General features: G+C 50.1%; 10 protein-coding genes across 10 annotated transcripts; 7 read left to right on the top strand and 3 right to left on the bottom strand.

Moving 5' to 3' along the window:
• Positions 1-258: 258 nt before the first annotated feature.
• ASPBRDRAFT_189494 (fungal specific transcription factor domain-containing protein) lies at positions 259-2,393 on the top strand (the record flags this gene model as incomplete). The annotated part of the gene is made up of 5 exons (XM_067620165.1): positions 259-715; positions 781-1,097; positions 1,150-1,570; positions 1,623-1,848; positions 1,916-2,393. The coding sequence occupies exons 1-5, from the start codon at positions 379-381 to the stop codon at positions 2,391-2,393; spliced, it is 1,779 nt and encodes a 592-aa protein (XP_067473260.1). The 5' UTR covers positions 259-378.
• Positions 2,394-3,654: 1,261 nt separating this feature from the next.
• ASPBRDRAFT_138934 (uncharacterized protein) lies at positions 3,655-11,834 on the top strand (the record flags this gene model as incomplete). The annotated part of the gene is made up of 12 exons (XM_067619042.1): positions 3,655-4,277; positions 4,369-4,882; positions 4,943-5,066; positions 5,121-5,233; positions 5,286-5,675; positions 5,767-6,220; positions 6,268-8,520; positions 8,571-8,596; positions 8,675-9,808; positions 9,872-9,946; positions 9,979-10,334; positions 10,394-11,834. The coding sequence occupies 12 exons, from the start codon at positions 3,655-3,657 to the stop codon at positions 11,832-11,834; spliced, it is 7,503 nt and encodes a 2,500-aa protein (XP_067473259.1).
• A 630-nt stretch (positions 11,835-12,464) lies between these two features.
• ASPBRDRAFT_666971 (uncharacterized protein) lies at positions 12,465-15,052 on the bottom strand (the record flags this gene model as incomplete). The annotated part of the gene is made up of 6 exons (XM_067628770.1): positions 14,380-15,052; positions 14,247-14,326; positions 13,914-14,197; positions 13,548-13,865; positions 13,357-13,499; positions 12,465-13,306 (listed from the first exon to the last, which is right to left on the bottom strand). The coding sequence occupies exons 1-6, from the start codon at positions 14,606-14,608 to the stop codon at positions 12,465-12,467; spliced, it is 1,896 nt and encodes a 631-aa protein (XP_067473258.1). The 5' UTR covers positions 14,609-15,052.
• A 92-nt stretch (positions 15,053-15,144) lies between these two features.
• Positions 15,145-15,324, top strand: ASPBRDRAFT_139036 (C2H2-type zinc finger protein; the record flags this gene model as incomplete). The annotated part of the gene is made up of 1 exon (XM_067619051.1): positions 15,145-15,324. One exon carries the CDS (start codon positions 15,145-15,147, stop codon positions 15,322-15,324), a length of 180 nt encoding a protein of 59 aa, XP_067473257.1.
• Positions 15,325-15,792: 468 nt separating this feature from the next.
• Positions 15,793-16,827, top strand: ASPBRDRAFT_201396 (uncharacterized protein; the record flags this gene model as incomplete). The annotated part of the gene is made up of 4 exons (XM_067621545.1): positions 15,793-16,143; positions 16,189-16,389; positions 16,445-16,622; positions 16,682-16,827. The coding sequence occupies 4 exons, from the start codon at positions 15,793-15,795 to the stop codon at positions 16,825-16,827; spliced, it is 876 nt and encodes a 291-aa protein (XP_067473256.1).
• Positions 16,828-18,358: 1,531 nt separating this feature from the next.
• Positions 18,359-19,341, top strand: ASPBRDRAFT_60139 (sterol desaturase family protein; the record flags this gene model as incomplete). Its single annotated transcript, XM_067628173.1, has 3 exons — positions 18,359-18,512; positions 18,560-19,234; positions 19,289-19,341. 3 exons carry the CDS (start codon positions 18,359-18,361, stop codon positions 19,339-19,341), a joined length of 882 nt encoding a protein of 293 aa, XP_067473255.1.
• A 381-nt stretch (positions 19,342-19,722) lies between these two features.
• ASPBRDRAFT_189481 (GNAT family N-acetyltransferase) lies at positions 19,723-21,050 on the top strand. Its single transcript, XM_067620164.1, has 2 exons — positions 19,723-20,567; positions 20,695-21,050. Exons 1-2 carry the CDS (start codon positions 20,048-20,050, stop codon positions 20,946-20,948), a joined length of 774 nt encoding a protein of 257 aa, XP_067473254.1. The 5' UTR covers positions 19,723-20,047; the 3' UTR covers positions 20,949-21,050.
• Positions 21,051-22,341: 1,291 nt separating this feature from the next.
• ASPBRDRAFT_138947 (NAD(P)-dependent alcohol dehydrogenase) lies at positions 22,342-23,531 on the top strand (the record flags this gene model as incomplete). The annotated part of the gene is made up of 3 exons (XM_067619045.1): positions 22,342-22,515; positions 22,569-23,180; positions 23,235-23,531. The coding sequence occupies 3 exons, from the start codon at positions 22,342-22,344 to the stop codon at positions 23,529-23,531; spliced, it is 1,083 nt and encodes a 360-aa protein (XP_067473253.1).
• Positions 23,532-23,589: 58 nt separating this feature from the next.
• Positions 23,590-24,408, bottom strand: ASPBRDRAFT_201392 (uncharacterized protein; the record flags this gene model as incomplete). The annotated part of the gene is made up of 2 exons (XM_067621544.1): positions 23,590-24,155; positions 24,207-24,408. 2 exons carry the CDS (start codon positions 24,406-24,408, stop codon positions 23,590-23,592), a joined length of 768 nt encoding a protein of 255 aa, XP_067473252.1.
• Positions 24,409-24,617: 209 nt separating this feature from the next.
• On the bottom strand, positions 24,618-27,827 carry ASPBRDRAFT_164434 (uncharacterized protein). Its single transcript, XM_067619532.1, has 10 exons — positions 27,422-27,827; positions 27,345-27,375; positions 27,153-27,293; positions 26,977-27,106; positions 26,301-26,931; positions 26,122-26,253; positions 25,397-25,638; positions 25,122-25,331; positions 24,977-25,044; positions 24,618-24,912 (listed from the first exon to the last, which is right to left on the bottom strand). The coding sequence occupies exons 1-10, from the start codon at positions 27,733-27,735 to the stop codon at positions 24,850-24,852; spliced, it is 1,962 nt and encodes a 653-aa protein (XP_067473251.1). The 5' UTR covers positions 27,736-27,827; the 3' UTR covers positions 24,618-24,849.
• Positions 27,828-27,872: the final 45 nt, after the last annotated feature.

Here is a 27,872-nt window from a genome sequence, read left to right as displayed (position 1 = left end):
TGTAATCCTCTCCCTATGATTACAATAAGTTTGGCTTTTTAATGCATATCCAACAACAGTGTGATTTATGCCATGCCCGAAAGGTACAGATTCTGCATTCCGCATAGCATGGACATGAGCCATTATGTTCAAAGACGAATCACCTTAATAACATCATACCAGGTCCGGTGCGATAAGGAAGATCCATGTGGAAACTGCCAGGATCAAGTGACCGCCTGTACTCGAACCAGAGGCATGAAACGACTTCCCAAGCGAGAAGCTGTCCACAAGAGAGCTAGGCAGAGCAGTAGTCCAAGCAATGAGGCTCCTGCTTCCCAGTCAACCATTGCAGGCCGTTGGTCGAGACAGGACTCCGTCGAACAGCCAAGTGAGCATTCAATGTTCAATGACCTCCCACCTCACCTTGAGGACGAGCTCATGAACATGCTAGACGGCAGGCATTCCGCGCTACTTGGTGGGATTGACATAAACTACGAGTTTCCTGGCTGGATGTCGCTCGTTCCTCTCACGGATGCCCAAATGATCAAACCGCCCCAACCAGGACATGCGCTGGAGTTAGTTCGTGATAGACACCAGACCCTGGAGTTCGCTCTTTTCATTGCAAGCGAGCTCTTGGGTGGCATAAACCAATGCACGGGCGTAATGTTCGAGGGAACAAGCAGTGAGGAACCACACCACTCTCCCTCTATCGAGCTCTTGTATTGGATGCTGAACGGTATGCCTGGCACTCAACGTCTCCCTCTCCTGCTGGAGCACTGATACTCATCCCTATCCCTGCAGATATCGGAAGCAACAAATTTGGGTGCTATGTCCAGGACTATTTCAGACACATCAGCAGAGAAACCCTCAAGCACATGGGCTTATCCATTCTGTTAGGTACTGCTACAACATCCGATGCCCTGCTCTACACTGTATGCGTCAATTCCGTGGCCTACAAGTTCCTCAATACGGTAGCTGCCATTGAGAGCGATACCCTCCTGGCTCAGAGTCTGCGGCATAAGGCTCTGCTCTATCGGGATACTGGTCAAAGAGCCCTTAGGAAGATTCCCCTCTTTACCGAGTCTTCTCTTCAATTGTTACAGGCTATACTGTGTGGAGTAAGTTGTTTAATGCCCTTCCAACACCATCCTTTCTTACAGAATGAAACAGATATTCTTATATCAAGGGTCAGGCGACGCTAGCACTTGTCAGGAGCTGACCAAAACTGCATGCAGGGTGTGCATGGACATTGGTCTGTATCCTAGCGCCACTGGGATATACGAGTCGAGTGAAGAGGAGGTTTACTGCTTTATGTGGTGCTACATTCTGGACAGGAACTACGCCTGGAAACTTGGGCGACCAACGATCCTAACAATGGCGCCTGATACGAGGATGGAACCCCCGACATCGAATACTACCATTTCGACACTCCTTCTAATATACTTGGAGTTAGCCAAGGTCCAGGACACAATGATACCCTTCTTAGTTGACTCCCCCACAGGAGATAGCAATGGCTTCCGCTCTTTCAATAGCGTCGGCCCGCAGCTTTTACGTGACATGGATGCCATCCGACAGAAGATCGATCAGGTAAGTACCATGCCACTATTTACAACATCATGGAGTTTGACAAACGTGATATACAGATCAGGTTCCCTCTACGCACTGGACGGGTCTCGACCTCAACAGCGAAATAGCCACCCTCAATTTCTCTTACCACTCCATAATGACTAGTATTTTATACCTCCGCCAAATCGCCCCGGGACAGCCAGCCGTGGACACCTGCCTCACATCCGCACGACAGGAGCTACAGGCGTTAATAGCCATCTGCCAGTCAAGTGACACACAGAAAACAGTCGCCTATCTACATTGGTAAGTCTTGCCTTCTAAGCCCTGAACGACATAGTCGGATAGCACTAATATTGCTTACAATGCACAGGACCCTCCTCTACTACCCCATCACAGCATGTTTCGCACTATTCTGCAATGCCGTCGCAACATGTCATAACGGAGACTTCCAGATCCTCAAGGCAGTAGCGAATTGTCTCACCCATACTGGGACAATGAGTCAGCCGATCGCTACGATGCAGAATCTTTTCCAGCAGTTTGTTGCACTGTCGAGGTGCTTTTTTGCTGATGAGAATTTGACCTTGGATGTTTCGGGTGGGGATGTAAGTGCATTGCAGTCGCAAATGCAGTTGGACTTCTATCCGCAGGACGGTGGTATACTTGATTGCTCTCGGGATCAATTACAGTCGCCTTCCTGGTTTGGCTCTGTTGTTAGCCAGGAGACTATACCACGGTCTATTGAAGAGGCCGTTGAGAGCATGGCTTTTCCATCAACCTTAGGTGCCTTCCAGGGCCATGCTGGTATACGTGGCGGTATTCTGGATTCCAGCCAGACGGGGTCGGAATAGGACGCTGATTATGTATAGCTTTGGCCCTTGCAGCGCCGTGGACAATTTTTGGGATAGCTTCTCCCTCTCAGGGTATTGTATGTTCCATCATATGTATTCTGTTCTTAAAGAGACTTCACATCCTATACACCCCTCGAGCGACTAGCCTTGGATGAATTTTTTATGGTGATCATATGGCCCACTTTCGGTAGTACCCAGAGGCGCCCAAAGCACCAACCCCAAATCTTGGTGTGGCTTGGGGATGCACAGACAGGTTAGTAAAGAGAATAGTCCTGCGCTGTGTTCACCTGACAAAAGAGTCCACCATCCAGCAACATGATACTCGCAAAGCGATACGCTCTTAGATAGTTATGGTAAGCATGTGTCAATTCGTGCTGGCGGATCATAAAGGCCCGACAAAAGGCCCCGAAAAGTAGATCCCGGGTGTACAAGGACGTACATGCGCAATTCAACGCTGTCCACTCATAAGGGCGTTCAGGTGCCTGCGCTAACTGCTCCTCACTGATCCAGAAAGTGACCTTGAGCCTGAAAGTCGAACGCTCCAATGCTCTGCTCAATTAGGCTCAAATCTTTGATTGATTGATTGTGGACTGCACTGCTCTTTTCCCTGTTATCAACTCAATCAAGGCCTTTTTTGGTCCTCCTCTGACAGATGTACCGACCTGATTAATCCGCACTTCCAATTCACAAAGATTACACATCTTGTTGGCGGAAAAGATGTCTATTCGGTCGTTGATCACAGTCTCCACTGTACCTACTTAAGTGGAGTCCTATATACATCATCACCAGGGCTCGAACAGATGCAAGAAGCAGCATATATGTGCTACTGTTGAGGTCCTTTGCACGTTCAATTCCAGATGAGTTCTAGAATGAGATTGTGTCTCAGATACCTCCGACAACTGTGATCAAGTTCCAGTCTCATGCTCTGATGGATATTGGTCGTCATTTCGCTGCTCAAGCAGGTTATGATCCCAGATGGACGTTTCGCAAGGTCGAGCCGGTTCCCACCAATAATAGGGTATGCGCAAATATACTGCAGCATGCATATGCAAATGCACACTCATGTCCTTCAGGCCTGGTTAATATACGGCGACTTTCTTGCCGGGGAGTTAGCAAAATCGGAGTTTATTGCTCCTTAGTTGGCAAAACAGGAGAGCTAGCGTATATGACCTTCACTGTTTATTTGAGAAAATTAACAATTTCCCTGTAGAGTATCCGTTGGATTTTAGCAGTCCTCGCTGCCTGAGTCCAGCCGAGTCACATGGCCGTAAACAATGGAAACGAGCACGTGGTGGAGGCCACCGCGATCCACATCGAGGATGTTGGGACGCAACCTCATCCCGAAGAACCTCCAACCACTCCATGGAGTCGAACTGACGAGCAGTCAGGCGGATCACTACCACCGATTGCCATTGTGGGCATGGGGATGAGATTCCCTGGTAACATCCGAACTGCAGAAGAATTCTGGTCCTTACTGGTGGAGAAAAGGAGCGCTCTAGGCGAGGTTCCTCCAGGAAGGTATCACGGAGACGCGTTCTATCACCCAACAAGGCCCCATGAGATCAAGACTAAGCATGGATACTTCTTACAGGAAGAGTATCTCGGCAAAGTTGACAGGGACTTTGTCGGAAGACCTTCAGAAGCCGGAAATTTGGATCCCCAACAGAGACTTTTGCTCGAGGTTGTGTGGGAGTGTATGGAGAATGCTGGCCAGTCGGACTGGAGAGGCAGCGATATTGGCTGTTTCGTAGGAATCTTTGGAGAGGATTGGCTCGAAATTACCAGCAAAGACACTCAGTACATAGACCGATTCAGGGCCATGGGAACGGGCGACTTTGCGTTTGCCAACCGAGTCTCATTCGAATTCGACCTAAAAGGCCCAAGGTACGCTGATCCCACCAGCCTTTTCGTTTCTACCCTAGCGACTGTTCAGTTCACACAGTCATCTCGTCTAACTGACCGCTTGAGTGTATAGCATCACATATAAAACGGCATGCTCTTCTTCCCTGGTCGCATTACATCAAGCCTGTCAGGCAATATACTCTGGCGATTGCTCTGCGGCCATTGTTGGTGGCAGCAGTATTATATTTTCCCCTACAATGTCTGTGACAATGTCCGATAATTTGGTGTTGGCCCCTGATGGCAGATGCAAAACTTTCGACGCCTCGGCAGACGGGTACGGCCGCGGAGAAGGCATTAATGCCATATTCATCAAGCCGTTGGATGCTGCCATACGGGAGGGTGATCCTATCAGGGCAATCATTCGCTCGACAGCAACCAATAGCGACGGAAGGACTCCGAATATTTCAACGCCGGACCGAGAAAGCCAAGAGTCTCTTATTCGAAAAGCATATAGCAGGGCGGGGATCAGCGATCCCTGTCAGACGGCATTGTTCGAGTGTCATGGAACAGGAACAACTATAGGCGATGTAACAGAAACCCAGGCTGTTACTAGTATTTTTGGAGAAAAGGGGATATTCATCGGTGCGGTATGTTCCCTATACACACTCCCATGTTGGTTCGCATTTACTAATGCGAAACTCGGAAAGGTAAAACCGAACGTCGGCCACATGGAAGGCGCATCTGGTTTAACTAGTGTGATCAAAGCCGTTCTTTCCTTAGAGCATAGACAGATTCCTCCAAATATATATTTTGAGACACCTCATCCAGAGAGTAAGTTCTTCGGGACTAAAAATGCGTGTCTGGTCCTTAGACTAACCCACGAAGTTCCTTTCAAGGAGGGCAAATTAGAGGTACCAATAGAAACGCTACCATGGCCGAAGGACAAAGAGGCGAGAGTGAGTGTAAACAGCTTTGGGATCGGAGGAGCAAATGCCCATGTAAGTCTTTCGTTGATGTTCTCTGTGTGACAGTGCACTGATCTGGTATCAGGTTATATTGGACGCCTTTCAACGGAGCGATATAATGTCAGAACCACGAAGCCATCCAAATAAAATTCTAGCCTTATCTGCATGGGGAGCAAAAGCTCTTAGTAAAAAAATTGAACAAATCAAATCATACATTGACGAATACCCCCATGCGTTGAGGGACGTTGCCTTCACTCTTGGTTCCAGGAGAGATCATCTGGCTCATCGTGCCTTTGTGGTCACAGATGGCGAGGCAATTGATATCGATACATTCCAAAGGGGCTATATAGCAGAGTCGCAAGCACCAGAGTTGGTCTTCGCCTTTACTGGTCAAGGTGCTCAGTGGCCTGGAATGGCCAAGAGTCTCATTGAAGCATATCCCCAGTTCTCCAGAGATTTGCAGATAATGGATGACGTCCTCAAAGGACTTCCAATTCCGCCAAAGTGGCTCTTACATGGTATTAGATTGACACTTGCTCAGCGCAGTCATCGCAGTGTGCTAATAGGCTACAGATATATTGTTGAATGGCGATGATTCTATAATGGACCGTGCTGAGTGTTCCCAACCGCTATGCACCGCCATTCAGCTGGCTATAGTCAATCTTCTCGCATCATGTGATGTACACCCATCTAAAGTGATTGGCCACTCCAGTGGGGAGATTGCTGCTGCATATGCATCGGGGGCCATCTCTATGGAGACAGCTATAATCCTAGCATACTATCGTGGCCAGGTATCTTCTCAATGCGAGGGAAAGGGGGCTATGATGGCAGTGGGTATGAGCCCAAAACAGGTCCGATCCTACATTACAGGTGGTGTCGTTGTCGCCTGCTATAATAGCCCTGAAAGTGTGACTTTATCAGGAGACAAGGCATCGCTGGAAGAGGTGGCATCAAGAATACGCGGCGACACACCGGATACACTAATGAAAATGCTTCCTGTCCAAGTTGCCTATCATTCTAGTAAGTTGCACTGTCTTAACCCGAGCATCAGTATTGATTCTTGATAGGCCACATGATGTTCGCAGCCGCCCACTATGAAGAACTAATACGTCCTTACGTTACCTATCGGCCGATGTTGGTGGCTCAAATGCTTTCGACCATGACTGGCCAAGGAATCCAAAATTCAAGCCAGTTGGATGCAGCTTACTGGAGGGCAAACCTAGAATCACCAGTCCAGTTCACTGCTGCCATGAGCGCAGTGTTGAAGTCAATGTCTGAACGACCGCAGCCGCTTGTCCTGGAAATTGGGCCACACTCAGCACTTTCGGGGCCTATCCGTCAGATCTCCAAGGATGTAGAAATAACGAACACATACTGTCCGACTATAGTACGGGGGGAGGATTCCACTTCCAGCTTTCTGAAAGCAGTCGGTCAGGCGTATCTTCACGGCTCGCGGGTTCGTTTTGTGGCCGTCAACGGCTCTGGGACCTGCTTAAATGACTTTTCACCTTATCCCTGGCAATACGACGACTTAGGCTGGGCTGAAAGTCGACCCCCTCGACAATGGCGATTGCGCAAATTCTCACACCATGAATTGCTCGGATCGCGCACCCTGGAATCGGGTGACTTGGAACCTTGTTGGAGGAACATTCTTCGCCTTGATGAGGTTCCATGGATTTGGGACCATAATGTTAGCGGCAAAACAGTGTTTCCCTGCGCAGGCTATGTAGCCATGGTGACCGAGGCAGCCCGACAAATCACCGGTTCTGATCAGATCTTGTTGCGGAACATATTGATCAGGACCGCATTGATTTTGGAGCCTAGTTTGGAATACGAGCTTCTAACCAGCATGCGACCGGTGACAGTGAATGACCTAGTGGAATCCTCGTGGTATGACTTTACTGTTTGTTCGCATGATGGCAACTCATGGAAAAAGCATTGCTCTGGCCAAGTTAGGTCCGGTACGCCAAGCGGTCGACCGCCGCCGTCAAGACTCCTTGTATACCCGAGATCTCTCTCTTCGCCGTACTTATATCGACGGCTCAAAAAGGCGGGACTGAAATATGGAACTTCTTTCCAAGGTCTGCGAAATATCACAGTCAGCCCCTCAGCTTATGAAGCCGCAGCGACTATTGACGACGATCTCCGCCTGCACAGTGGCCGCTACCTAATTCATCCTACCGCTATCGACCAGTGCTTGCAGTTACACTGTGTTGCAGCATGTCGCGGTATCGCACCAGGAGTTGGTGTAGTTGGTGTTCCCTCATATATTGGTGAGGTATATCTAACGCACAGCAGCGAGACCATGTCATTGGGGGTTAATCCTTCGTCCTCCGGTTCTACGTCTGGGATCTTGGGGGGAGATTCCCGTCTGGTACGGAGTGATGGCAGTATTGCCCTATTTATGAGCGACGCTCGCTTTTTTGCGCTGGAGAGTGAAGGAACGATGTTACGAGAAGAGCCATTTCTCTGCTCTCACATGAAGTATGAACCAGAGATCCGTCTCAATCGTGCAAAGGGCTCAATCAAGCGGGCTGCTGTAGATACGGGACTGGAAACAACAGCTAGACTTGCCATTTTGGCGATCTTAGATTTCGATGTTCTGGTCCGTAATCTAACGCCAACTGTGCCCCATATGACAAAGTATCAGCAGTGGATTCAGTCTGAAGCCCTTCGAATTCGGACGGAAGACTATCACGGCATCAAAGAGGCAGGTAAATGGGCGCGTATGAACCCTGGGGAACGTCTCAGTCTATGGAAAGCGCTACTTGAGAAGGTCCCCGATACCAGACTGTCGGGGTTCTTTGCGGATGCGCGATACTGCCTTGAATCGGAGATGGAGTCCTTAATGGCCGGGAAATTATCAGCAGCACAAGTACTAGCTCCGCGTGACTCGTGGAAAGACATCTACGCCTATTCTGTGGATATCTTCGACTGGGATCAACTTTTTCGGCTCGTCGGACATTCCAGTCCTCAACTGCGAATTCTTGAAATTGGTGCCGGAACGGGATCCGCCACGGTGGCTGCATTGAGGGCCCTAGTCGATGCCAGTGGAGATAGATCCTTCGCCAGATATGTTGTGACCGACGTCACCCCTGGGTTTCTGATACCGTTGCAGGAGAAGCATGGAAACCAGTTGGAATATGCAGTTCTGGACATATCGCTCTCACCTGCAGATCAGGGTTTCGACGTTGGAGGCTTCGATCTGGTTATCGCATCCAATGTTATACATGCTACGCCAAGCTTAAACAAGACTCTCATTAATGTGAAGACCCTACTGAGGCCTGGTGGCTGGCTTGTACTTCATGAGCTATCTGCTGGTATGATCAATATTTCCCTTCGCAAATGCATGCTAACTTTTGGTGCTCAGACGTACCTTATGTTGACTGGGTTATGGTATGTTGATAGTTGTTTCAATATCACTCAGCAGTACTCGAGTCGTGTCTAAAAGGGAGTTATTAACTTCTTAAACAGGGTACCCTCCCCGGATGGTGGTTAGGGGATTCAGACCAGCGTCGTGATCGACCTTATGTCAAAGTAGATAGATGGAAAGACGAACTCATGAAAGCAGGCTTCATGGAAATGGAAGACTTTGTTTATGACGAAGACTTTCCCTTTCAAATGTCCACCACTATGATAGCAAGGAGCACGCCATCCAAGCCAACTGTCCCTGTCGTCAGCCTCTTGGGCACCCTGCAGACCCAACAGCACCCATGGGCGGCAGTCATTGAAAAGAAGCTTTCTCTCCAAGGGTACACTGTCCGGTGGTGTATACTTGGCGACTGTGTTAAGGAAAGCGTGGTTATTTCTCTTCTTGATCTTGACGGTCCTTTCCTTTACGACCTGTCGGAGGAGGCGTTTTCGAAACTCAGGAATTATCTCTCTATTGGCCGACGGACACTCTGGGTGACCCGGAATTCCCAGAAGACGTGCTCAGATCCTCGCTATGGACTTATCCAGGGATTTGGCCGTACCATCAGAGCGGAGACCGGCATTGATTTCAGGACCCTGGAAATTGATGACTTGAACGACACCACTGCGGACCTTCTAACCCAAGTGTTCAGCGAGCTTCTTGATGAAAAAGCCAATCCATCGGGCAGGGACTACGAATACACCATTGAAGACGGCATTGTATATACGACGAGATGCAATCGCCTATCAAAGGGTAAGCAGCTGGAGGTTGAAGGCAACTGTGGACCTCTCCGCCTTCATCCTGGAGTGCGCGGTGTTCTAGACACGCTCCAGTGGGTTGAAGAGGAACGGCAGATGAGCCTGAAGCCTAATGAGGTCGAGGTGGAGATGAAGTATCTGAGCTTGAACTTCAAGGATCTCATGTTCGCCCTGGGCCTACTCGTGACTGATCTGCCCCTGGGCATAGAGGGGAGCGGTGTCATTCGCAGGGTAGGATCGGAAGTGGGTGATTTGAACGCTGGAGACGCAGTGATCGTTATCCAGCAAGGCACATTAAAAACTCAATTGATCACTCGGGAAGCGAATTGCATGCGTATCCCAGATGATATATCTCTTGAGCAGGCATCTGCGATGCCCTGTGTATACGCAACGGCGATCTACTCCCTATTGACGATAGGAAATCTGAACAAAGGACAGGTGAGATGATAATCAACCCTTGGCTATATTATTTCCTATGATCTCTGATATTCGTCACTACAGACTGTACTCATCCATTCAGCTTGTGGTGGTGTTGGGCTGGCAGCTATCAACATTTGCCGCATGGTTGGTGCTGAGGTATTGCTCCTTTCCCAGTCAGTAGTTCAAAGCTCACCGATTTGTGGATCTATGCCACGGTTAGCAGCGAAGAGAAGATCCAGTTCCTCATAAGGAACTTTAATCTTCCACGAGATCGTATATTCGACTCTCGAAGTGTCTCATTCCGCAGAGGTGTCCTAGCTGCGACGAATGGACGCGGTGTAGACCTTGTCCTGAATTCTCTGGCAGGCGAACTATTGCACGCATCTTGGGACTGTGTGGCGCCTATGGGGAAGATGATTGAAATTGGCAAACGTGACATGCTGGAGCATGGGAAGCTGGAGATGGTGCACTTTGCAAATAACCGCTCGTTCTACGGGGTTGACTTGAGTGAGATGCTCGATGACTATCCAGACCTTGTCCGGGGGTATGCTTCCGCTCTCATAAGGACTCTAATCGTCGATGATGAATACTAATATCCTATAGAGCGATCAATGAGATGTTTACGTATTGTCAAGAAGGGCGTCTGCAGGCACAATTGTTTCCACGGATGTTTGAGGCAGATGATATTGCAAGTGCATTCCGGCATATGCAGACTGGTCGGCACATTGGTAAGATTGTTGTGAGAATGCCAGAGGTGCCTCACAGTCTCAAATACAAACCAATTGAGAAAAGATACATTTTCTCCCCTACAAGGTCGTACCTGCTCGTCGGTGGATTTGGCGGCATCGGTCGAGTACTAGCGACATGGATGGTTACCAACGGCGCCAGACACTTGGTTATAATGTCGCGATCAGCAGGTCAATCCGAGTCTGATCAAGCCTATGTCAAGGAGCTCGAGAGCCAGGGCTGCACAGTGACTGCAATCCATGGCAGTGTTGAGGACACAGATAGTGTCGAGCAAGCAGTCTCGGCCAGTGAGCACGAACTCGCCGGGGTTGTCAATCTCTCATTAGTACTACAGGTAAACCTCCCAAGTTACCAATCAATCCTGGAAAGCGTGCTGAAACTGCCCAACTTCGGGAAGGATGAACTCTTTGCGAACATGTCATACGCGCAATGGATCGCACCCCAAGGCCCGAAAATCCAGGGCACATGGAACCTGCACAACGCCTGTTCCGGGAAACAGCTCGACTTCTTCGTCCTCTTCAGTTCCGTCGTAGGAACAGCCGGCAACCCAGGGCAATCCAACTACGGCGCAGCGAACACCTTCGTTGACTCATTCGTAACCTACCGACGATCTCTAGGCCTTCCAGCAACCCGCGTCACACTCGGCGCCGTTGAAGAAGTAGGCAACTTCAGCCGCAATACACGACTAGTCGAGCTCTTCCAAGCGCAGTCGCGCTTCTCCCTCTCCGAGAAAGAAGTCATCGACGCACTCCGTCTGGCCCTACCACACACCGACACCACTACCGACCCTCCCTCCCTTGCATCCTCCCCACTAGACATCATGGTCGGGGTAACCTCCTTCCTCAACCCGGCCCAAATGGAAGTGAACAACAGCAAAGCTTCCTTCGAGCAAGACGTGCGCTTCAACATCCCGTCCCTAATGCGAACCAGCAAAGCTGAAGCGCACAATCAAGAAGCCGACGACGTCCTCCTCCGCCTCTTCGAAGCCATCGCCAACGATCCTTCTTTCCTGAACGACCCTAAATGCGAGAGCACCATTATCCGCGAACTGGGAACACGCGTCGGCAATTTCTCGGCGCAGGCCGGGCTCGACGAGAAGCAGATCGCCAGTTTCCCTATCGACTCGCTCATGGGCCTAGAAGTCAAGTATTGGATTCGGCGTAGTTTGGATCTAGAGACGTCTGTTCTCGAGATCTCCCAGGCGAAAACTGTCGCTGGTGTGGCAGCATTGGTTATGAAGGGGCTGCGGACGAAGTATGGTATTAGCGCTGAGGATACAGTAGCTGATACTAGCTGATCCCTCACTGTTAGCCAAGCTGGGTGGGACGATGTGTGGACAAAAAAGCGGTGGGTGAAGGTGGTGTGGTGCTAGTGGGGCCAGTCGTGGGGCAGTTTCAGAATGTGGGGCCAGCTTGCTGTTTGTTTGTTTTGTTTGTCTGTTGTTTTGCTTGTTCACTTTGGGGAGCTCGCTCACTCACAGTACACGGTCGCTGAGTGTGGCCTGATCTCTTGTCTTATCCCTTGCTTACTCCCTCGTTTCAAATAGTTTCGTTAGAAAGAAACGACATCGCTTTATCCTATCCTTGGAAAATATTACCTCTGATTCTCCTACGGAGTAATAGCCCAGAAGCTCCATAGAATACTGGTTACATTGATGCGATCGTTCCATTCCACGGTCAGGTGACCTCCTTCTGGAGCGCGTTTTGTGCACATTTCTCCATCAACGAAACCGAACGACAACCTCAATGTAGACTTTTCTGAACTGACTCTGAACGCAATTCTTGAACTTACTAAGAATTAGATTCTAGTAGCTATTTCAGAGACTGTATATGTATAGTCCTTATTATTAGAGTGGAGACCTGGTCATTATATGGCATTACCTTCCACGCCCCGTCTACATCCTATTGTATATTATCGGTGAGTAGTACTAGTGCTCGGCAGGATCATCACCATGAAGATAACCCAACATAGTGTGCACAGCTCTCCTCAATTCATCTTCGTTCGCACAAGATGCAAATATGACTCGGTCCATCCGAACAATAATATATTTCCCCTGCACTTTATCTCCTAGGAGGCAAGGGTCGTAATCTGATGGTCTTGGGCGATCACTACACAACGGGGAGTCGGCAAATTCGTCTGCGGTAGCGACTTGGAAGGTGTTCTTTCCTTTAGATAAGCTCGTTGGGTCAATATCGCCCTTCTCCAGAATGAAGGGGATATCGGTTGCACTAAACTCGCCGCGGGACCAGTTCTCGATGCCTTCCAAGGTGTGCTTGATAGCTGGGATCTCGGATGAGTCCCGCGCGTACACAAATAAGCGGAAGAGAGAGGCGTTATTGAGTGAACCGTAGATCGCGTCGTCCGTAAAAAGTATCTCATTGTCCTCTATGCGGCGACAATATACTTGAGGAAGATAAAGACCGCCGTTCAAATCTGGGATAAAAGGCATCCCGTTGGAGTGCCTGTATCGAAATATTGTAGCTTTTCTGCGACCGTGCTGCAGTTGTCGTCTCCAGCTGGGAATGAACTGGACGAACCAGATGTACCAGTCTCGGAGAAAGATTTTCAGCGGATGCGTTTCGCATACCATAACTCCGTTAGCGACCGTTGTTGCTAGTGAAAGCTTGAGCTGTTGCTTACGCTCCTCGTACCATGCCTTCAGAACATGATAGTGAGCTTTGTTGTTAGTATGGTAGCGGCAGAGCATAGCTAGGCGCCAGGAGAGGGACATTGCGTCGCGGAAACCGGAGACGATACCCTGCCCGCCAACTGCAATGCTTGTAAGTAAATGTGTGATTTGGAGCAATGATGTGGCTTACAGGGAGGGAAGACGTGAGCCGCATCGCCACACAGTATCACACGATCCTTGGCCCATACATTGCAGGTTCGCGACGAGAATGTGAACGGGCGACAGCGAAGTACTTCAATGCAGTCTTCAGGAAACTGCACGTCCTCAGCAAGTCTGCGAAGTCAGCTATTGCTTCCGGGCGAGAAAAAAAGGTAGACATACTGGTATCTACTTCCTCTGTGCGTAATATAGGGATAGACGACGCGTCGCATTTCTTCTGGACTAGCCATCACGCATCCATCTTCCCCTTTGTGGATGATATACTCGAACCGCCACAGTCTGTCAGCTGGCAGGCCAAAGCGCCCGGAGACTGCTGGCCTGTCTGGATTGCAGAGAAATCGAAATTCAGGTGGAAAGAATAGGTCATACACCTGCTCTGGGGAGTACCCTCGTTTCCATAGAGGGAAGTTGGGATGCGACTGCGGTGTTGGAACAGTGATTCGCCAGTTTAATGCCACCCAGGTCTCCTCGTAGAAAGCCCTGCTGTAGTGTTAGCGACGGCAATACCCAGAAGAGTGGGCTACTGACGCATGGAACTTTTCCATGAAAACGCCCCGCGGTTCCAGATATTTCTTGCGTGTATAACCCGTCTTTCCGTCCGCGCCAACGAAGAATCTTGCTCGAATACCGCGCTCCTCGCCGGTCGCGTCGCGATATGTACAATACGTCCAATCTTCATCTTCTTCAAGTTGAACGACAGTCGCGTTGCATCGCAAGGAGCAATGGGACGAAGGCATGCAGTTTCTGATATGGCTTTCGAGAACGGGTTGTTTATGGCCTATATAGCCGACATGGCCTGTCGCTCCTGCGATCTTGACACCATCAGCGGGTGCATATCTACAGTGAATTGTTAGAGCCCACTATGTTATAGTCCATTGCCAGAATCGGAGTCCTGTGCATGTCGCAATCCGTCCCACTGACGAAATTGAACCTTCCCATGGCTGATCGTCGGCTTCATTAGTATCCTGCATGAGAGAGATATAGGGGTACTCACAGGTGCCTATTTTGGTATAAATGGAGTCATATAGTCCCAGACCCTGCAGCAAACGGATACCATCATCATCCAAGGCTATCCCACGGGGATCGGTCGTGATTGTTGGTTCCTTCTCCACAACCACGTTATGGACACCGGCCCGACCGAGATAAGCGGATAACAATGCACCCGTAGGGCCGCATCCACAGATGATGACCTCGGTTGATTCCCAGTCTTTCTGGTCCGTCATGCTGGGCTGGTTGTTTCCCCAGGTCTCACGATGGATCGAAATAAAGATGATGGACAGGTATTGATAAAGAAAGCCGTAGCAAGGGGCAGAGGCCGCTTACGAAGGAGGGACAGCTGACGCCAGCGGGACCTGGCGCTGAAGGCACACCTGCATGACTTGTTGTACACCGTAGGGGACGAAGCAGTAAGCCACAAATAGCCTGTCTTTGGAACCCTCGTGCCATGTTGGCAAGAATGTTGATCTCCCGAAAGACTGTGGGGGAACGAAGAGGAGAGGATGAGGGGGAGCTTCGTAAAGCCGTAAAGCCGGTGGGACGAGTGGGACAGAGTCAGCAGAACCTCAGGCAGTGACATGTTGGTGCCTGCGTCGATCTCGCTCAACGCCCGATTGGGGATCCCAACATCACTACCTACTAACTAGCACCGGGGGCGATGATGACCCCCACCACACCCAGATACTCCAGTCTGCTTTCCATTCCTGGTGTGGGACATTCGGTCGATAACACATGACGTTTGGTTCATACGTGGACTGCCAACATGCCGCCAAGTCGGGCTTCCAGCAGAAAGGAACGGAGCTGTCCCTGGTGCTCTCAGACTTTCACCAAGGAGGATCATCTCTCTCGCCATATCAGAACTCACACAAAGGAGAGACCGTTCGCCTGTTCAGTCTGCAGTAAACCGTTCAGTCGCCAGTATGCTCGTTTCAGTATCGGATAATGGCTCTTAGAACTGACCATCTAGCGATTCACTTCTGCGACATGTGCGCAATCACGGACAGGCTAGTCCTTGTCAGCCCAGACTTCAAGAGCAGCCAGCATCTGCCCGAATCCCCCAAGCTGATAAGACGGGTTGTTCCACGGCCCAATTGGGTGATGGCGCTGCGTTGAATCCACTGCGAACACCTCCGTTATTATCAGATACGCCGCCTTTACCATCGACTGACCATCTAGAAACTGGAAATGTATCTACGTTGCCTTTTTGCCAAGCGCCGAGGACAATGAGCGCTTGACTATATCAGAACCCAACGGAAGTCTGTCGACAGCTGACAAGGCATATGAGCGAGCTTCGCAGCATCCAAGGCCCGCCGCCAGCCCTCTCCACAGATATCCAAGTTTCCGAAGCCCACCGGATAATGAACTAAATGAAAGCTCACAATACCATGGTTACAATTGGATGCTGGAAAGTATGACACAAATTCCTACCTGCCTCGCTACCGAGGACTTTGATATTGATGCACTGAATGCTGCCATTAATGCATCAACCAACATGCCAGCATTATTACAGGATTCAGCAACCAAGGGTCCCACAAGCGACCGGCTTCCGCAGACAGGTGACAATCCAACAGATGGCACGAAGAAGTCTGAGGACTCAGTTTGCCGTCACTGGTTTACACACCTTGAGGTACCAGGTACACATCATGAGTTGCCAGATCGAGCATCGAGAGCCACCGTTGTTGATGAGCGATACCGACAAAATTTGAGTGAACGTCTACAATATCGTGTTCCATCGGATCCCTTGCCCTCGACGGACTTCCTAGTATGTGCTAGTTGACGTATTCCTCTGCGTAACTGACATTTTCAGAATATGTGCATACAGATGTACTTTGCTAGATTCAATCCCATATTCCCTGTAGTCCATGTGCCAACATTCCGACCTTCAACTGAGAACGCTTTGCTATTACTTTCCATCTTCTCAGTTGGAGGCCTCTTTCTAGGCTCCAGAAATGGTATCGCCTGTGGCACCAGAATATTCGAAACTCTCAAAAAGGCAATATTAGCATCCGTAAGTTGGCTTTATCCCTCAGTGCCAGAAGAATGCCCTTTATTGAAGCTCCTAGTGGGAGTCATACATCACAAAAGGAGAGCCTGAGATCCGGTCCATGTCCCAGGCAGCTTTGATAGGCCAGGTCTTTGGTTATCTGAGCGGAGTGAGTATGCCTACATCAGTCACTAGATCCCCACCGTCTGACGTAGGGAAGAAGCCTAGACACCTCTTGCTGATCCAGGTTTTTCATGGTACCATAATAACGGTACGCTTGCCTTGTGGTAGACGTTTGAAATACTAATTTAGCCAGTGGATCCGAACAAACGGGTGCTTCGCAGTCATCAGTCGACGCATGAAATTGAAACAGAGAATATTGAATGCGACCCAGAGGAAGCGTGGAATAATTGGGCTGTCCAAGAGGAGCAACGCCGTTTAGATTACCCAAGCCTCCACTGAGCCCCCGACTGACCACGTCTAGACTCATTGCCGGACTGGTCATCTTGGACAGCGAGTTTTCAGACTTATTTTCTTCAGAGCCTTGCATGCGACGCCAATCATGAAGTCCTCCATCTCGGATGATGAACTTTGGACCGCGCCCACAGCAGCAGACTGGAGTCGCAGCAGAATGTGCTCGAGGAGTTCTATTGCAATAATATTGCTCATAGAGGTTCTTCGGCTCGCCCTGATATATTTTGCCTTAGGGCGCTGTGGCACGTCACATTCCTCTCCACTCTGGTGGATTTCGATCGCCTGGAACTTGTAGTCGGACGTGAGGGACACAAGGAGTCGCAGAGGCACGTGTCTTTTGCTCGGACTTGGGCAAATTCGTCAGATGGCTGTCGGTGCGCTGTCCATGCAGCTATGGCCTTTCGCTGCCTGGAGAGCCTGCCTATCGCGAGGGAGCCACCGATTCACGCACCCCGGTCTCTACACCGCGCCATATTGGTACTGTATTGCTACCTCCAGTTCCGGGTCATATCCGATCGCATAGATGTCACACAACATCCCCTCAACTTTTCTGAACTCAAGGACGCGGGCGTTAACTGTGAAAAGCTACTCGCAGAGATCAATGGCCCCAGCATGTGGGGAACCAAACCTATGCATTCTAGCATGCTTTATCATTTTATTGACCTATTGAGACGTCTTGGACACTGGGGCCTGGCGCGACAACAGGCTGCAATGTGGGAGGTCATCGTGTATGGACTCTCGCCAAGCTAACAGGATCTGAAGTGAGACATGATCCTGCTGTTAGCTGGCTCTGCATTTGATGCATGTGACTGCTAGGCTCACACCCATCCAGTCGCTATTATTGGTGCTGCGATGAGCCTAAAACTGACCTGTAAGGCTGAGCTCTGGATCCCTGATGGCACAGTGCCACAATTCAGTTTCCCTTTGAGTCTATTCACGGGAGTGGCAACATGAGGGGATATTGACATATCACACGAGAGCGCTCTTAACATAGTTTGTGTGGATCAGAGCCTGGGGTGCATACCGGAATCTTCTGTTGCCGATCTCGTACGGAAGGTGCCTCATAGCTTACTGGACAATGATCCGGCGTTCCAGGCATCCGGCGTCGTTCGACCTCTGTCAAGGCCGGCCCCTGAGGTCCGTGCCTGATGCTGTTGTGGCGTTGAGGTCAAAGGCACGACTAGCGGCTAACCAACACGGCAGCCTACGTTAGTCCAGATCCCGGCTCGTATGGCACGAGAGATTTGTTCCAGAGAAAATTAACGAGGCTTAGCCAACTCTGGGGAGCCAGTCAGCGGGGCGGAAATCAAATTGTTGGGTGATTAATTAGCCCGGGGTCTGGTCAGTCGATCGAGTCCGGCATCCGAGTGGTGTGGGCGGATCAGACCATCCGGATACCCACCAGGGCTGGAAGTCACCAGCTGCACCCCGAAGTACATATACTGGATTCTGGCAAGCGCTTATTTTGATTGTCAAGCGCGGTGGAGGACATGTACTCGAGCTTGTATACTATACTAATATGGAGCTCAACATGAATTCGACCTTTGCGCCACCGGCGGCGACATCATATCCCGAACTCTATGCCCTGGCGAGCCAAAACCCGAAATTGACTTTTCTAGAGAAGGCCTGGTGGACACACTATGCTTACTGGGATAATGACATTATCGCAACTGGTACACCACCTTAATTCATTGTCGCTCTCGCCTACTAACTCCCACAGGCATCATCACCTTCCTAGCTCACGAAATCCTGTACTTTGCCCGCTGCATCCCGTGGATAATCGCCGACGCCCTCCCTACGCTATTCCATCGTTTCAAGATTCAGGACAAAAAGGCGCCCCCATCAGCAAAGGAACAATGGAGCTGTGTGAAATACATCCTCGCCATCCACTTCATTGTGGAAATGCCTATGATTGTCCTCTTCCATCCGATGATGGAGCTCTTCGGCCTCAAATACGACCTTCCGTTCCCCGACCTTAAGACCCTCGCCATACAAATTACAATCTTCTTCTTCGTCGAAGATACATACCATTACTGGCTCCACCGTGCCTTCCACTGGGGCCCTTTGTACCGAGCCATCCATCGGGTGCATCACCAGTATGCCGCGCCGTTTGGTCTGACGGCCGAGTACGCCAGCCCCTGGGAAACCATGCTTCTTGGCCTGGGCACAATCGGACCCCCGTTGGTTCTTGGCTACTTTACCGGCGAGGTGCACTTGATGACTGTGCTGGCTTGGGTGGCCTTGCGTCAATTTCAAGCCATTGACGCGCATTCTGGATACGATTTCCCCTGGAGCCTGAGACGGATCTTTCCGCTGTGGGGAGGATCGGACTGGCATGACGATCACCATCGGTACTTCCGGGGGAACTACTCTAGCTCGTTCAAGCATTGGGATAGTGAGTCTCCTTCTTTTGTCAGTGTTCTTGAGTTTCTTGACTAACGGAGTTTAGTCCTAATGGGAACGGTTGCCGGTCCCCGGGGGAAGAAGATGCGGCAAGAGTGATGCTTTTGAGGATGGTTTGCTTCATATACTCTGTACAGTAATACATAATCTTTTAATATAATCTTACTACCCAGCAATTGAGCAAATGTGACACTAGTAGTACCGGTCGGCCTCTCTATTAACCAGACCCTACATCTATAAGTAGTCTTCAATTGATTACGTGTAGGATCCAGGCAATACCCATCGGCTCTTATCTTCAGCTTAGCGTCTTTGAATCACTCCACATCCACAATGCTCATGACACCATTGGTAGCGATTAACATAAGCACTAGCCGGACTTTAGCAGCGATAAACCTAGATATTTCCTGCCACTTGGCATATATGCACTTGATGCATGAACGGCCCACCAAATCCAACGAATATAGTATATGCATATTGCAGCGAATATACTACTTTTCCACCAGAATACCAGTACTGAGTTAATATCACTCTTGCTATCACAATAACCATCTCTGAAAGCGCTAGGCTCCTCTCCATAATCATTTTAAAACAGAACAAGCAGCATCGCGACAAACAAACTACACCGATAATCCTGCCACAATACCCTTTGATAAGCATCATATTTCCAAAGACCACCTGTCTTCATCCCCAAATCCTTCCATCCTTCTTATACAAAACCATCCACACCCATCTTATCCCCAATCATAACCACTACAATCATAACCATCACCTACACAGAAACCAAAAACCACTACTATTTCTAACAATGACATCAAAATATACCCTCCACCCCGCGCACCCCTCCCACTCCCCCACCTTAGCAGAAACCATGATCCTCGCCCGCCTCACAGACCCGCACTGGTCCTTTCTCTTCACGCCCACCACCACCCCATCAACCATCATCGCTTCCACCGCCTCCCGCCTCCCTCATACGCTGAGTACATCGCGGGAAGCTAGACGGCATGAAGTTGTCCTCACCACGGATACAGAATCCACCACCGATAACACCAAGAATGGAAAAGGAAAAGTGAAAGTAATCGGCTACGCGCGCTGGACCCTTCCGCCTTCGCTCTCTCAACGAGACGACGTATGGTTATCCGCACAAGTCCCCGAGCCTTCACCACAAGAAAAAGCAGAATACAAACAGAAGTATGATGCCGGAAGTGACGAAAAGGGAAGAGTACAAGGGATGAAAAGTGATGGATTGTTAGAGTTTCGGAGTGAGCCGTTGGAGAGGGTGGAGGAGAGGGTGTTGAGGGATGTTGTTGGGGATGGGGAGGTGTTGAGTATGTTTATAACATCTCCCTTTCACCCTTTCCCATTGATGGATGATCCTATTCTGTGTGGATGATGATGATATAATTTGGGGAAGTGGTGAGTTATGAATTATGCTGATTGATGTGATCTGTATAGCGCTGGAATATCTCACGACTCACCCGGACTACTGGAGACAAGGGGTAGGGAGTATGCTGGTGCAGAGTGGATTACGAGTGGCGGATCAGTATGGGATCAAGACGTATGTCATGTCTGAGCCGGCCGGGTTGAAGGTGTATTTGAATCATGGGTTCAAGGTTGTGGATGAGGTTGCTGTCGATTATACACGGTTTGGGGGAACTGAGCCGACGGTGCATTGTTTTTTGGTGAGGGAGCCGGTAGTCATGAATTAGGGGTAAGTTGTGGTTGTTGGTGGGTTCACTGTTTATTGATTGAGGCTTAGGATACCTGTTTGATGATAGATAGATTTCAATGGTAGATATTGTGGTTTGAGTGAAAGTGTGTAGTTTACTGAAATTGTGTAGAACAGACCTGGTAGCTACAGAATTGGACTACATGTACTGCGACATTCTCGAAATATAGTGACCACTGCCCAGCATGATCGTCTAGGATTCTAGTGGCACGTAGCCACCGTACTATCGAGTATGTCATCGCTGAGATTGTATCTCGCTGACCCCGAACTCGACCCCGTAGCGGTCAGCTTTTCTCAGTCATCTGGGATATGACGGCTACTCCGTATCTCCCGCCCAATTCTTATCGGACGAGAGTGATGTCACGGAGCGCTTCAGTCCGCCTCCATAGTCCACTTTAACTTTTCAGTGGCTAGTACCCAATGATTAGGGATAATCAAGCTTTGCAGCCATACCGCACACCAGCTATTATTGGAGACTATTGCGGCACAGCATGTGGCGGGCCACGGAATGCAAAATGTCCCAGGGGCTGACCGCTCAGGTGGCTCAGGCTCTAGAAGTTTCGAAAACGTGGAAGGTAATAATGCCGAGGCCGGAGAATGATCGGCACTAGACCAAAAAACCACGTTTGTTAACGCCGGGCGGGTGTAAGCGCCGGAGATATCGTTGGTCACCGTCGTCATTAGGAAGCAATTAGTGTCATTATCACGGTCGCAAATGCGAGAATTTGGGATATGTTGCATTTGTAATGACAGCCACAAGCAGTATCTCGAATCCTTCAAATTGACCAAAGCCTCATGGTGCTATTGTTGTTCAGAGAGGCCTGTCAGCATCTTATTCTTAACTCCGCTGTAGACAAGTGGGCCGTAAGCCGACTGCATTTAGCGCAACCGGTCCATGGAACGAGCCCCATCCCGAATGCCGGAACTCACCACCAGACTATGGGTCTTTTAGGGACTGGATCCAATAAAACCACTCGACCAAACTCCATGCCGTTGCCCCGTGGCAGGAAGCTTCACTTGGAAAAATCTTCGATTTGCGGCGAACCGCCCCAGGTGTAGGATCAATGGTTAGCTGCGCTCCTGCAGGTACGCTTTCTCGCAATTAAGGGGGCGTGCAAATCCGATGGCGTAGCACATTCAGGGTCGACCCAAGATCAGTGTCGTATGTCATCGAAATGGGTTTTGGACGGAACAAGTCTCCACTGTCATCCGACGTGAATCAAAAGTGGATCGGCGTCTGCTCGATTTCTAATCATATGTGCCGTTGTCCTGGTTGCGAGTGATCCGTATATAAAGGCCACGAGTACCCCAGGGGAATCGACGATCATACTCTGTGGACAATCACAATCACTATACCCAAACACTCAATCACAATGGCTGCTTCCGATTACAAGTTCGAGGGCTGGATGGGCCTCGACAAGAACTCCGTCGGCAACATGGTCTGGCAGGAGTTCGAGCCCAAGCCCTGGGAAGAGTCCGATGTCGACATCAAGGTCACCCACTGCGGTATCTGCGGATCTGACTTGCACACGCTCAGAAGCGGTTGGGTATGCATGCCCGTTCACTGCATTGTTTGATTCCCGAACTAACAGGATAATAGGGCCCCACCATGTACCCCTGCTGTGTCGGTCACGAAATCGTCGGTGTCGCTGTTCGCGTTGGCTCCCAGGCCGAGGGTGATATCAAGGTTGGAGACCGTGTTGGTGTTGGTGCTCAGAGCGACTCTTGCCGCGGCCGTAACGGTGACTGCGAGGAGTGTGCCTCCGGCCTTGAGCAGTACTGCCGCCACTCCATGGTTGGCACGTACAACGGCGTCTACCAGAACGGCGGCAAGTCCTATGGTGGTTACTCCCTCTACCACCGCTCTCCCTCTCGCTTCGTTGTCAAGATCCCCGATGCCATCCCCTCCGCCCAGGCTGCGCCCATGCTTTGCGGTGGTATCACCGTGTACTCCCCACTGAGACACTACGGCTGCGCCCCCGGCAAGCGTGTCGGTATCATCGGTGTCGGTGGTCTCGGTCACTTCGGTATCATGTTCGCCAAGGCCCTTGGCGCCGACAAGGTCGTTGCCATTTCTCGCAAGAACAACAAGAGGGAGGATGCTCTGAAGCTCGGCGCTGACGCCTACATCGCCACTGATGACGATGCCGACTGGGCCAAGAACAACGCCCGCTCCCTCGACCTGATTGTCTCTACCGTTTCTTCCTCCAAGGTACGTTTTTTTTGCAATCGCATTTCGTATTCCACTCATTCTAACGTCTTGCAGATGCCCATGGTGGACTACGCCACTCTGCTCGACCTCGACGGTTGCTTCGTGCAGGTCGGTGCTCCCGAGGACGGTGCCCTTGAGATCCCTGCTTTCGCTTTGATCGGCAAGCGTGCCAAGCTGGGAGGTTCTCTCATCGGAGGCCCCAACGAGATCCGCGAGATGCTTGCCTTGGCTGCCGAGAAGAAGGTCCAGCCTTGGATCGAGGAGCGCTCCATGAAGGATGCCAACAAGGCCGTTGTGGAGATGGACGCTGGCAAGGCCCGCTACCGCTACGTCCTGAGCAACGAGCTGTAAGCAACCATCACTTGTATATAATATAGAGTAATGAGTATATAGACGAACGTGACGCACCTTAGACTATCTTTTCGAACCCTCTGACAGTGTATTCTTTTTCTGCAACGGTAATTGTCTGGCCAGTCTGCCACGATCCATCCTCAAGAGCAAGGGTCATAGATGGCAGGTGAGCTCCGGCGGGACCGATGGAGTACTTGAGCTGCCAACCGGAAGCAGGGTCCCATTCCTCCCTCCTAGCACTGACTTGCCTTCCCTCTTTGACAAGTGTCGTAGATGAACCTCTGGGACGGGTATGAGTCTGAACCTGCCGCAGAGCCAGGTATGTACCCCAGATCCTTCCAAGAAAGGTTCTCTCCACTTCAGCCTCCTCCTCTTCTTCCAGGGGTTTCCCAGGCTTCGACTCAAGGACCCACGAAACACCATTAGCAGGGCCCTCCGGACCCTCACGAAACTTCAACTCACGCCAGACTTCCTCATACTCCGCCATCGGGGAGCCAGGAAGATCGGCACGAGGCATCGAGCCCTTCTCAAGATCATCGCCATTAGGAAGAGCGGAGAAGGTACCGCAGTCGACGGCATCAAAAGAGTTCCTAGAATCGAGTTCATGGGTGAATGATACGCGACCTTTGATCGTTAGCCCCTCAGTGAACGGATCAGCGCAAAGGTGATTCATACTTGAGTCCGCCTCATCGACAACTCGCTGGCCCGCAATCGCCCAGTCGACATCCCCCGAGGTCTTGTCAACGCGAAGGTCGACGTACCACCCCGCGACCGACATGACTATCGTGTCGGTGTTTTCGAAGGCGGACTCGGGGACCCAACGGAGGGAGATGCGCGTCGAGAGACGGCTCTGCGAGGGAGGGTTTTCCGCAGCCATTGTATGATTTCAGAGGACAGTAGGAAGTAGAGTTGCAGAAGCAGCAGGGTGCAATTTGTTAGCGAGGGAAGAGAATGACACCGATGAGGACCTTGGTTAGGTGCGTCGGTTAGACTCGATAGCTCGACGCTATCGCACGCCTACCCCGCACGGCGCCGGCCGAGCACCGCCGAACTCGGCAGCATCTCGATAACAGTTCTCATCTCAGAGAATCACAGTCTTTTCGTATAGACAAAGTATTTCTTGTATATACTCGTTATTGTACATAATCGCAGTGGGACAACAAGCAACAATATGGAGGGTATAGATGCCCTGTTTGCATTCCTCGGCAAAATTCCCTAGCCAAAGACACAGCACTAGTAATTGCCGTTGACTCTATCGCTCCAGCAGGCTCAGAGATTATACCATGCGACCAGTAAAAAAATCCCTATATATCTCGACTCAATCAGAAGTAGTGGTAGTGGTCGGATTCACGAAACTCGTCGAATTCCAATCCGTAGCCATCTACATCAAACCGCCACGTCAGCTCCAACACAAAACATCTGGAAAGAAAGCCGAGTCAACTCACATTCCAAGCATCAATTCTGAGCAGGCTAGTATTAGCCGTCTCCGCCACATTGGTAAGAATACCGATCGCTATGTATGAATTAGCGTGCCGACTCCACAAATCAACAACTCCCCTCTGTATAGACTGCTAGCAGAACCCAACATACCTATAACATTATTCAACCAGTAATACTTCCGACTGCCGGTCTCAAACACGAGACGAAGATGTAGCTGTCCGCTAGGAGATTGCGGACCTGACGTCTGGAGGAAGATATCCTCTCCATCATCGGTCCGGAAGTTGTATCGGGTGTCTGCGCTGAAGATACCAGTTTGAGGATCGACTAAGCCCCAGTCAGCACCGACGTCGAGAATCTTGCCTACCGGATATATTAGTATAGGTAATGAAATATGTGTCAGAGGGTTGGCACTGGAGGTAGGCTACCGGATAGCTTAGGGCCAGTGAAGTTTCCGCCCACAATTGGGATTGCACGTCGCACACCATGAGGTCCTGGGGAGCTCATGAGAGTTGATTCGCATTCAACGTAGGCTGTGTATAGGAATGATAATTCTGGGGGAGCTGGTGAGGAGGTAGCTACCGGGAGGTTGGATGAACATAGAAGAAGGGCCTGGAGGGCTACCGTGGCCCAGTTTGAGAGGGAAGACAAGTACATGGTGTGGACAATGCTCTTAGCGAGGACTTGGATAATAGTATGGTCTCATGTACTTCACAAATTTAAGAGTCATTGTACTGGATTTGAAATCAATGATTCGATTAGTACTTATAGGAGATGCAGACCCTTGCACCCTGTTTAGATAAAGCCTCGGTTCTGCAAGCTATGTATTGTGTACCAATTACCAATGATACGGCTGAACTAAGGCCTGTAGCTTTGCTAAAGGAACTGCCGGTTTGAAGAGCCGATAATATAATTCATGAATGGCTACGTTTGACTTCATCTTCTAGCGCTCGCCCCTGATCTGCTTACCCCGCATCAAGAGTGTGGGTTGAGGAGAAGCGGGCAGGACACATCCACACATCGCAGCTGTCTGTGTCTGCATTGGTCGGACAAACCCCGACGATGTGCTGAAGGCAAATTTCCCCACAATGTATCGCCTTGAATCCACGAGGATGTATCTCATATTTCACGGGGAGTGAAGATAAGCTTGCACATCTGTCCCTTCGGTCGAGAAGAGATGATTTGGTCGTCGATCTCCATAGAACTTGTCATGTCCGGGGCCACTGTTGTTCGGTACCGCGAATAGACCTCTTGAAGAAGAATCTTCATCTCAACAGTCGCAAGGCTTTTGACAGTCAGACTTGAAGTTATGCAAAGACAACGTCAACTTACTTTCTTCCAGTGCAACCTCTTCCTCCAGTGCTGAAGGCAAAGAACAGTCGGTTGCGCTCGTTGAAACCTTCCTCCTCCATCCAGCGATCCGGATTGAACAGATCTGGTTCTGGGAAAACTTTTTCGTCCAGCCGATGTACAGTGTACGGCTGGCAGCTGACGATGGTCCCCTCAGGGATGAACATCCCATCAATCGTTCTGCCACCGCTTGGCACATAACGAGGAAACGACATTGGAATTGGCGGTGCGCAGCGCAAAGCCTCCTTGATTACAGCCTCGAGGTATGGCAATCGATCAACAGGGGTATCGTCTGGTGCTGAGCGTAGCTCCTCATAAAGCCGGTCTTGGAATCGAAAGTTGTGCGGCTGCGACAGCTCCCACATCAAAAAACACAAGCCATCGCCTGTTGTGTCAATTCCTGCCGCCATATGATCTTTGCATTCTGCTGCTGCTTGTGGTCGGGAAAGTGATGCATCCTTCCGCAAGAGACGAGCAAGGAGACTGTATTCGTCTGGGTTGGTCTGCGCCGTGGCTCTATGGACGTACGCATTCGCCTTTGGGGCGCGACGCGGTCGCAGCCAAGAAGGAAAATATGGCGCTAGCTGTGGCAGGTAGTAAGGAAGCAGATTTTCTACTGTTGTTAGCAGGTTCCCTTATCCGCCTAGATAAAACGTACTCTGTAAGCTGTTATGGTATGTTAATTCCTCCATCAACTGAAAATCGTTTTCATCACTAAGAGATTTCAACCCGTTCGGACTGAACATGAAGTGTGTTACGCAGTCAAGTGCATAGCAATGTAGGTAGACCTATGAAAGTCAGTATGGTCAGGTCTAAGCAGAAGTTTCTACATACATAGACATCCACACTCTTCGGCATAGCAGCACACTTGGATACGAAAGCTTTGGCGCTGTCTCGGATCGCCGACACATGATGGTCTCGTAATATATTGGACATCGCATATCGATCAGCTAGTTGCCGCTTTCTCTCACTGTGCTTTTTTGAAGCGTCAACTGATGAGATTCAAGTCCACTGTGAGTAACATACCGTCTGCTTGTCGAGCGTAGAAAACATGGTTCTAAGACGGATTAGTATGTGGGAAGGACCAAAGATGCACAACCTACTTGATCCCAAACTGCCGAAAAAGGTCATACAATTCTGTCTTATCATAGCCGCTGCCGCCTGATGCGTAGATTTCCCGAATGGCTTCCAAAGATGCAAAGGAGACCTCGTTGGGCGCTATCCGCACCACAGTACCATAACGCTTGTGCAGCTGATGGATGAACACACGGCGGCTAGCTGAAAACTCATGGTACTTAATAATCAGACTTGTTAGGTTGGTATACCAAGGACCAGGCAGTTTTGAAATGGGGTTCGACAGTCGCTGGTAAAGAAAAACAAGAACGATAATAATAGCAGCACACCAGAGTCCGAACATTGTCCTGAGCAAGCCACTCCTTGAGTGAAGTCGGTACAGTATATGAGAAGCGTGCTAGTAGAGATATCTATAGACAAAATTGAAGGACGATATGACCAGCGGCATTAAGTGCGCTATCCTCAAAGGGAAACAACAGG

The sequence above is a fragment of the Aspergillus brasiliensis genome, assembly GCF_001889945.1.
Source record: "Aspergillus brasiliensis CBS 101740 unplaced genomic scaffold ASPBRscaffold_25, whole genome shotgun sequence".
Taxonomy (NCBI): domain Eukaryota; kingdom Fungi; phylum Ascomycota; class Eurotiomycetes; order Eurotiales; family Aspergillaceae; genus Aspergillus; species Aspergillus brasiliensis.
Note: the sequence above shows the minus strand (reverse complement) of the source record. Positions and strands in the feature narration are given on the sequence as shown.

What these genes read in the sequence shown, in the direction of transcription:
- ASPBRDRAFT_189481 (XM_067620164.1), top strand. Translation starts at nt 20,048, where the DNA reads ATGACATCAAAATATACCCTCCACCCCGCGCACCCCTCCCACTCCCCC. An exon ending in TGGGGATGGGGAGGTGTTGA is followed by an intron (nt 20,568 to 20,694) that starts GTATGTTTATAA and finishes TGATCTGTATAG; the next exon opens with CGCTGGAATATCTCACGACT.
- ASPBRDRAFT_164434 (XM_067619532.1), bottom strand. Translation starts at nt 27,735, where the DNA reads ATGTTCGGACTCTGGTGTGCTGCTATTATTATCGTTCTTGTTTTTCTT. An exon ending in TCTCGACCGAAGGGACAGAT is followed by an intron (nt 25,639 to 26,121) that starts GTGCAAGCTTAT and finishes CCTCGCTAAGAG; the next exon opens with CATTGTCCACACCATGTACT. An exon ending in CTGGTTGAATAATGTTATAG is followed by an intron (nt 25,045 to 25,121) that starts GTATGTTGGGTT and finishes ATTCATACATAG; the next exon opens with CGATCGGTATTCTTACCAAT.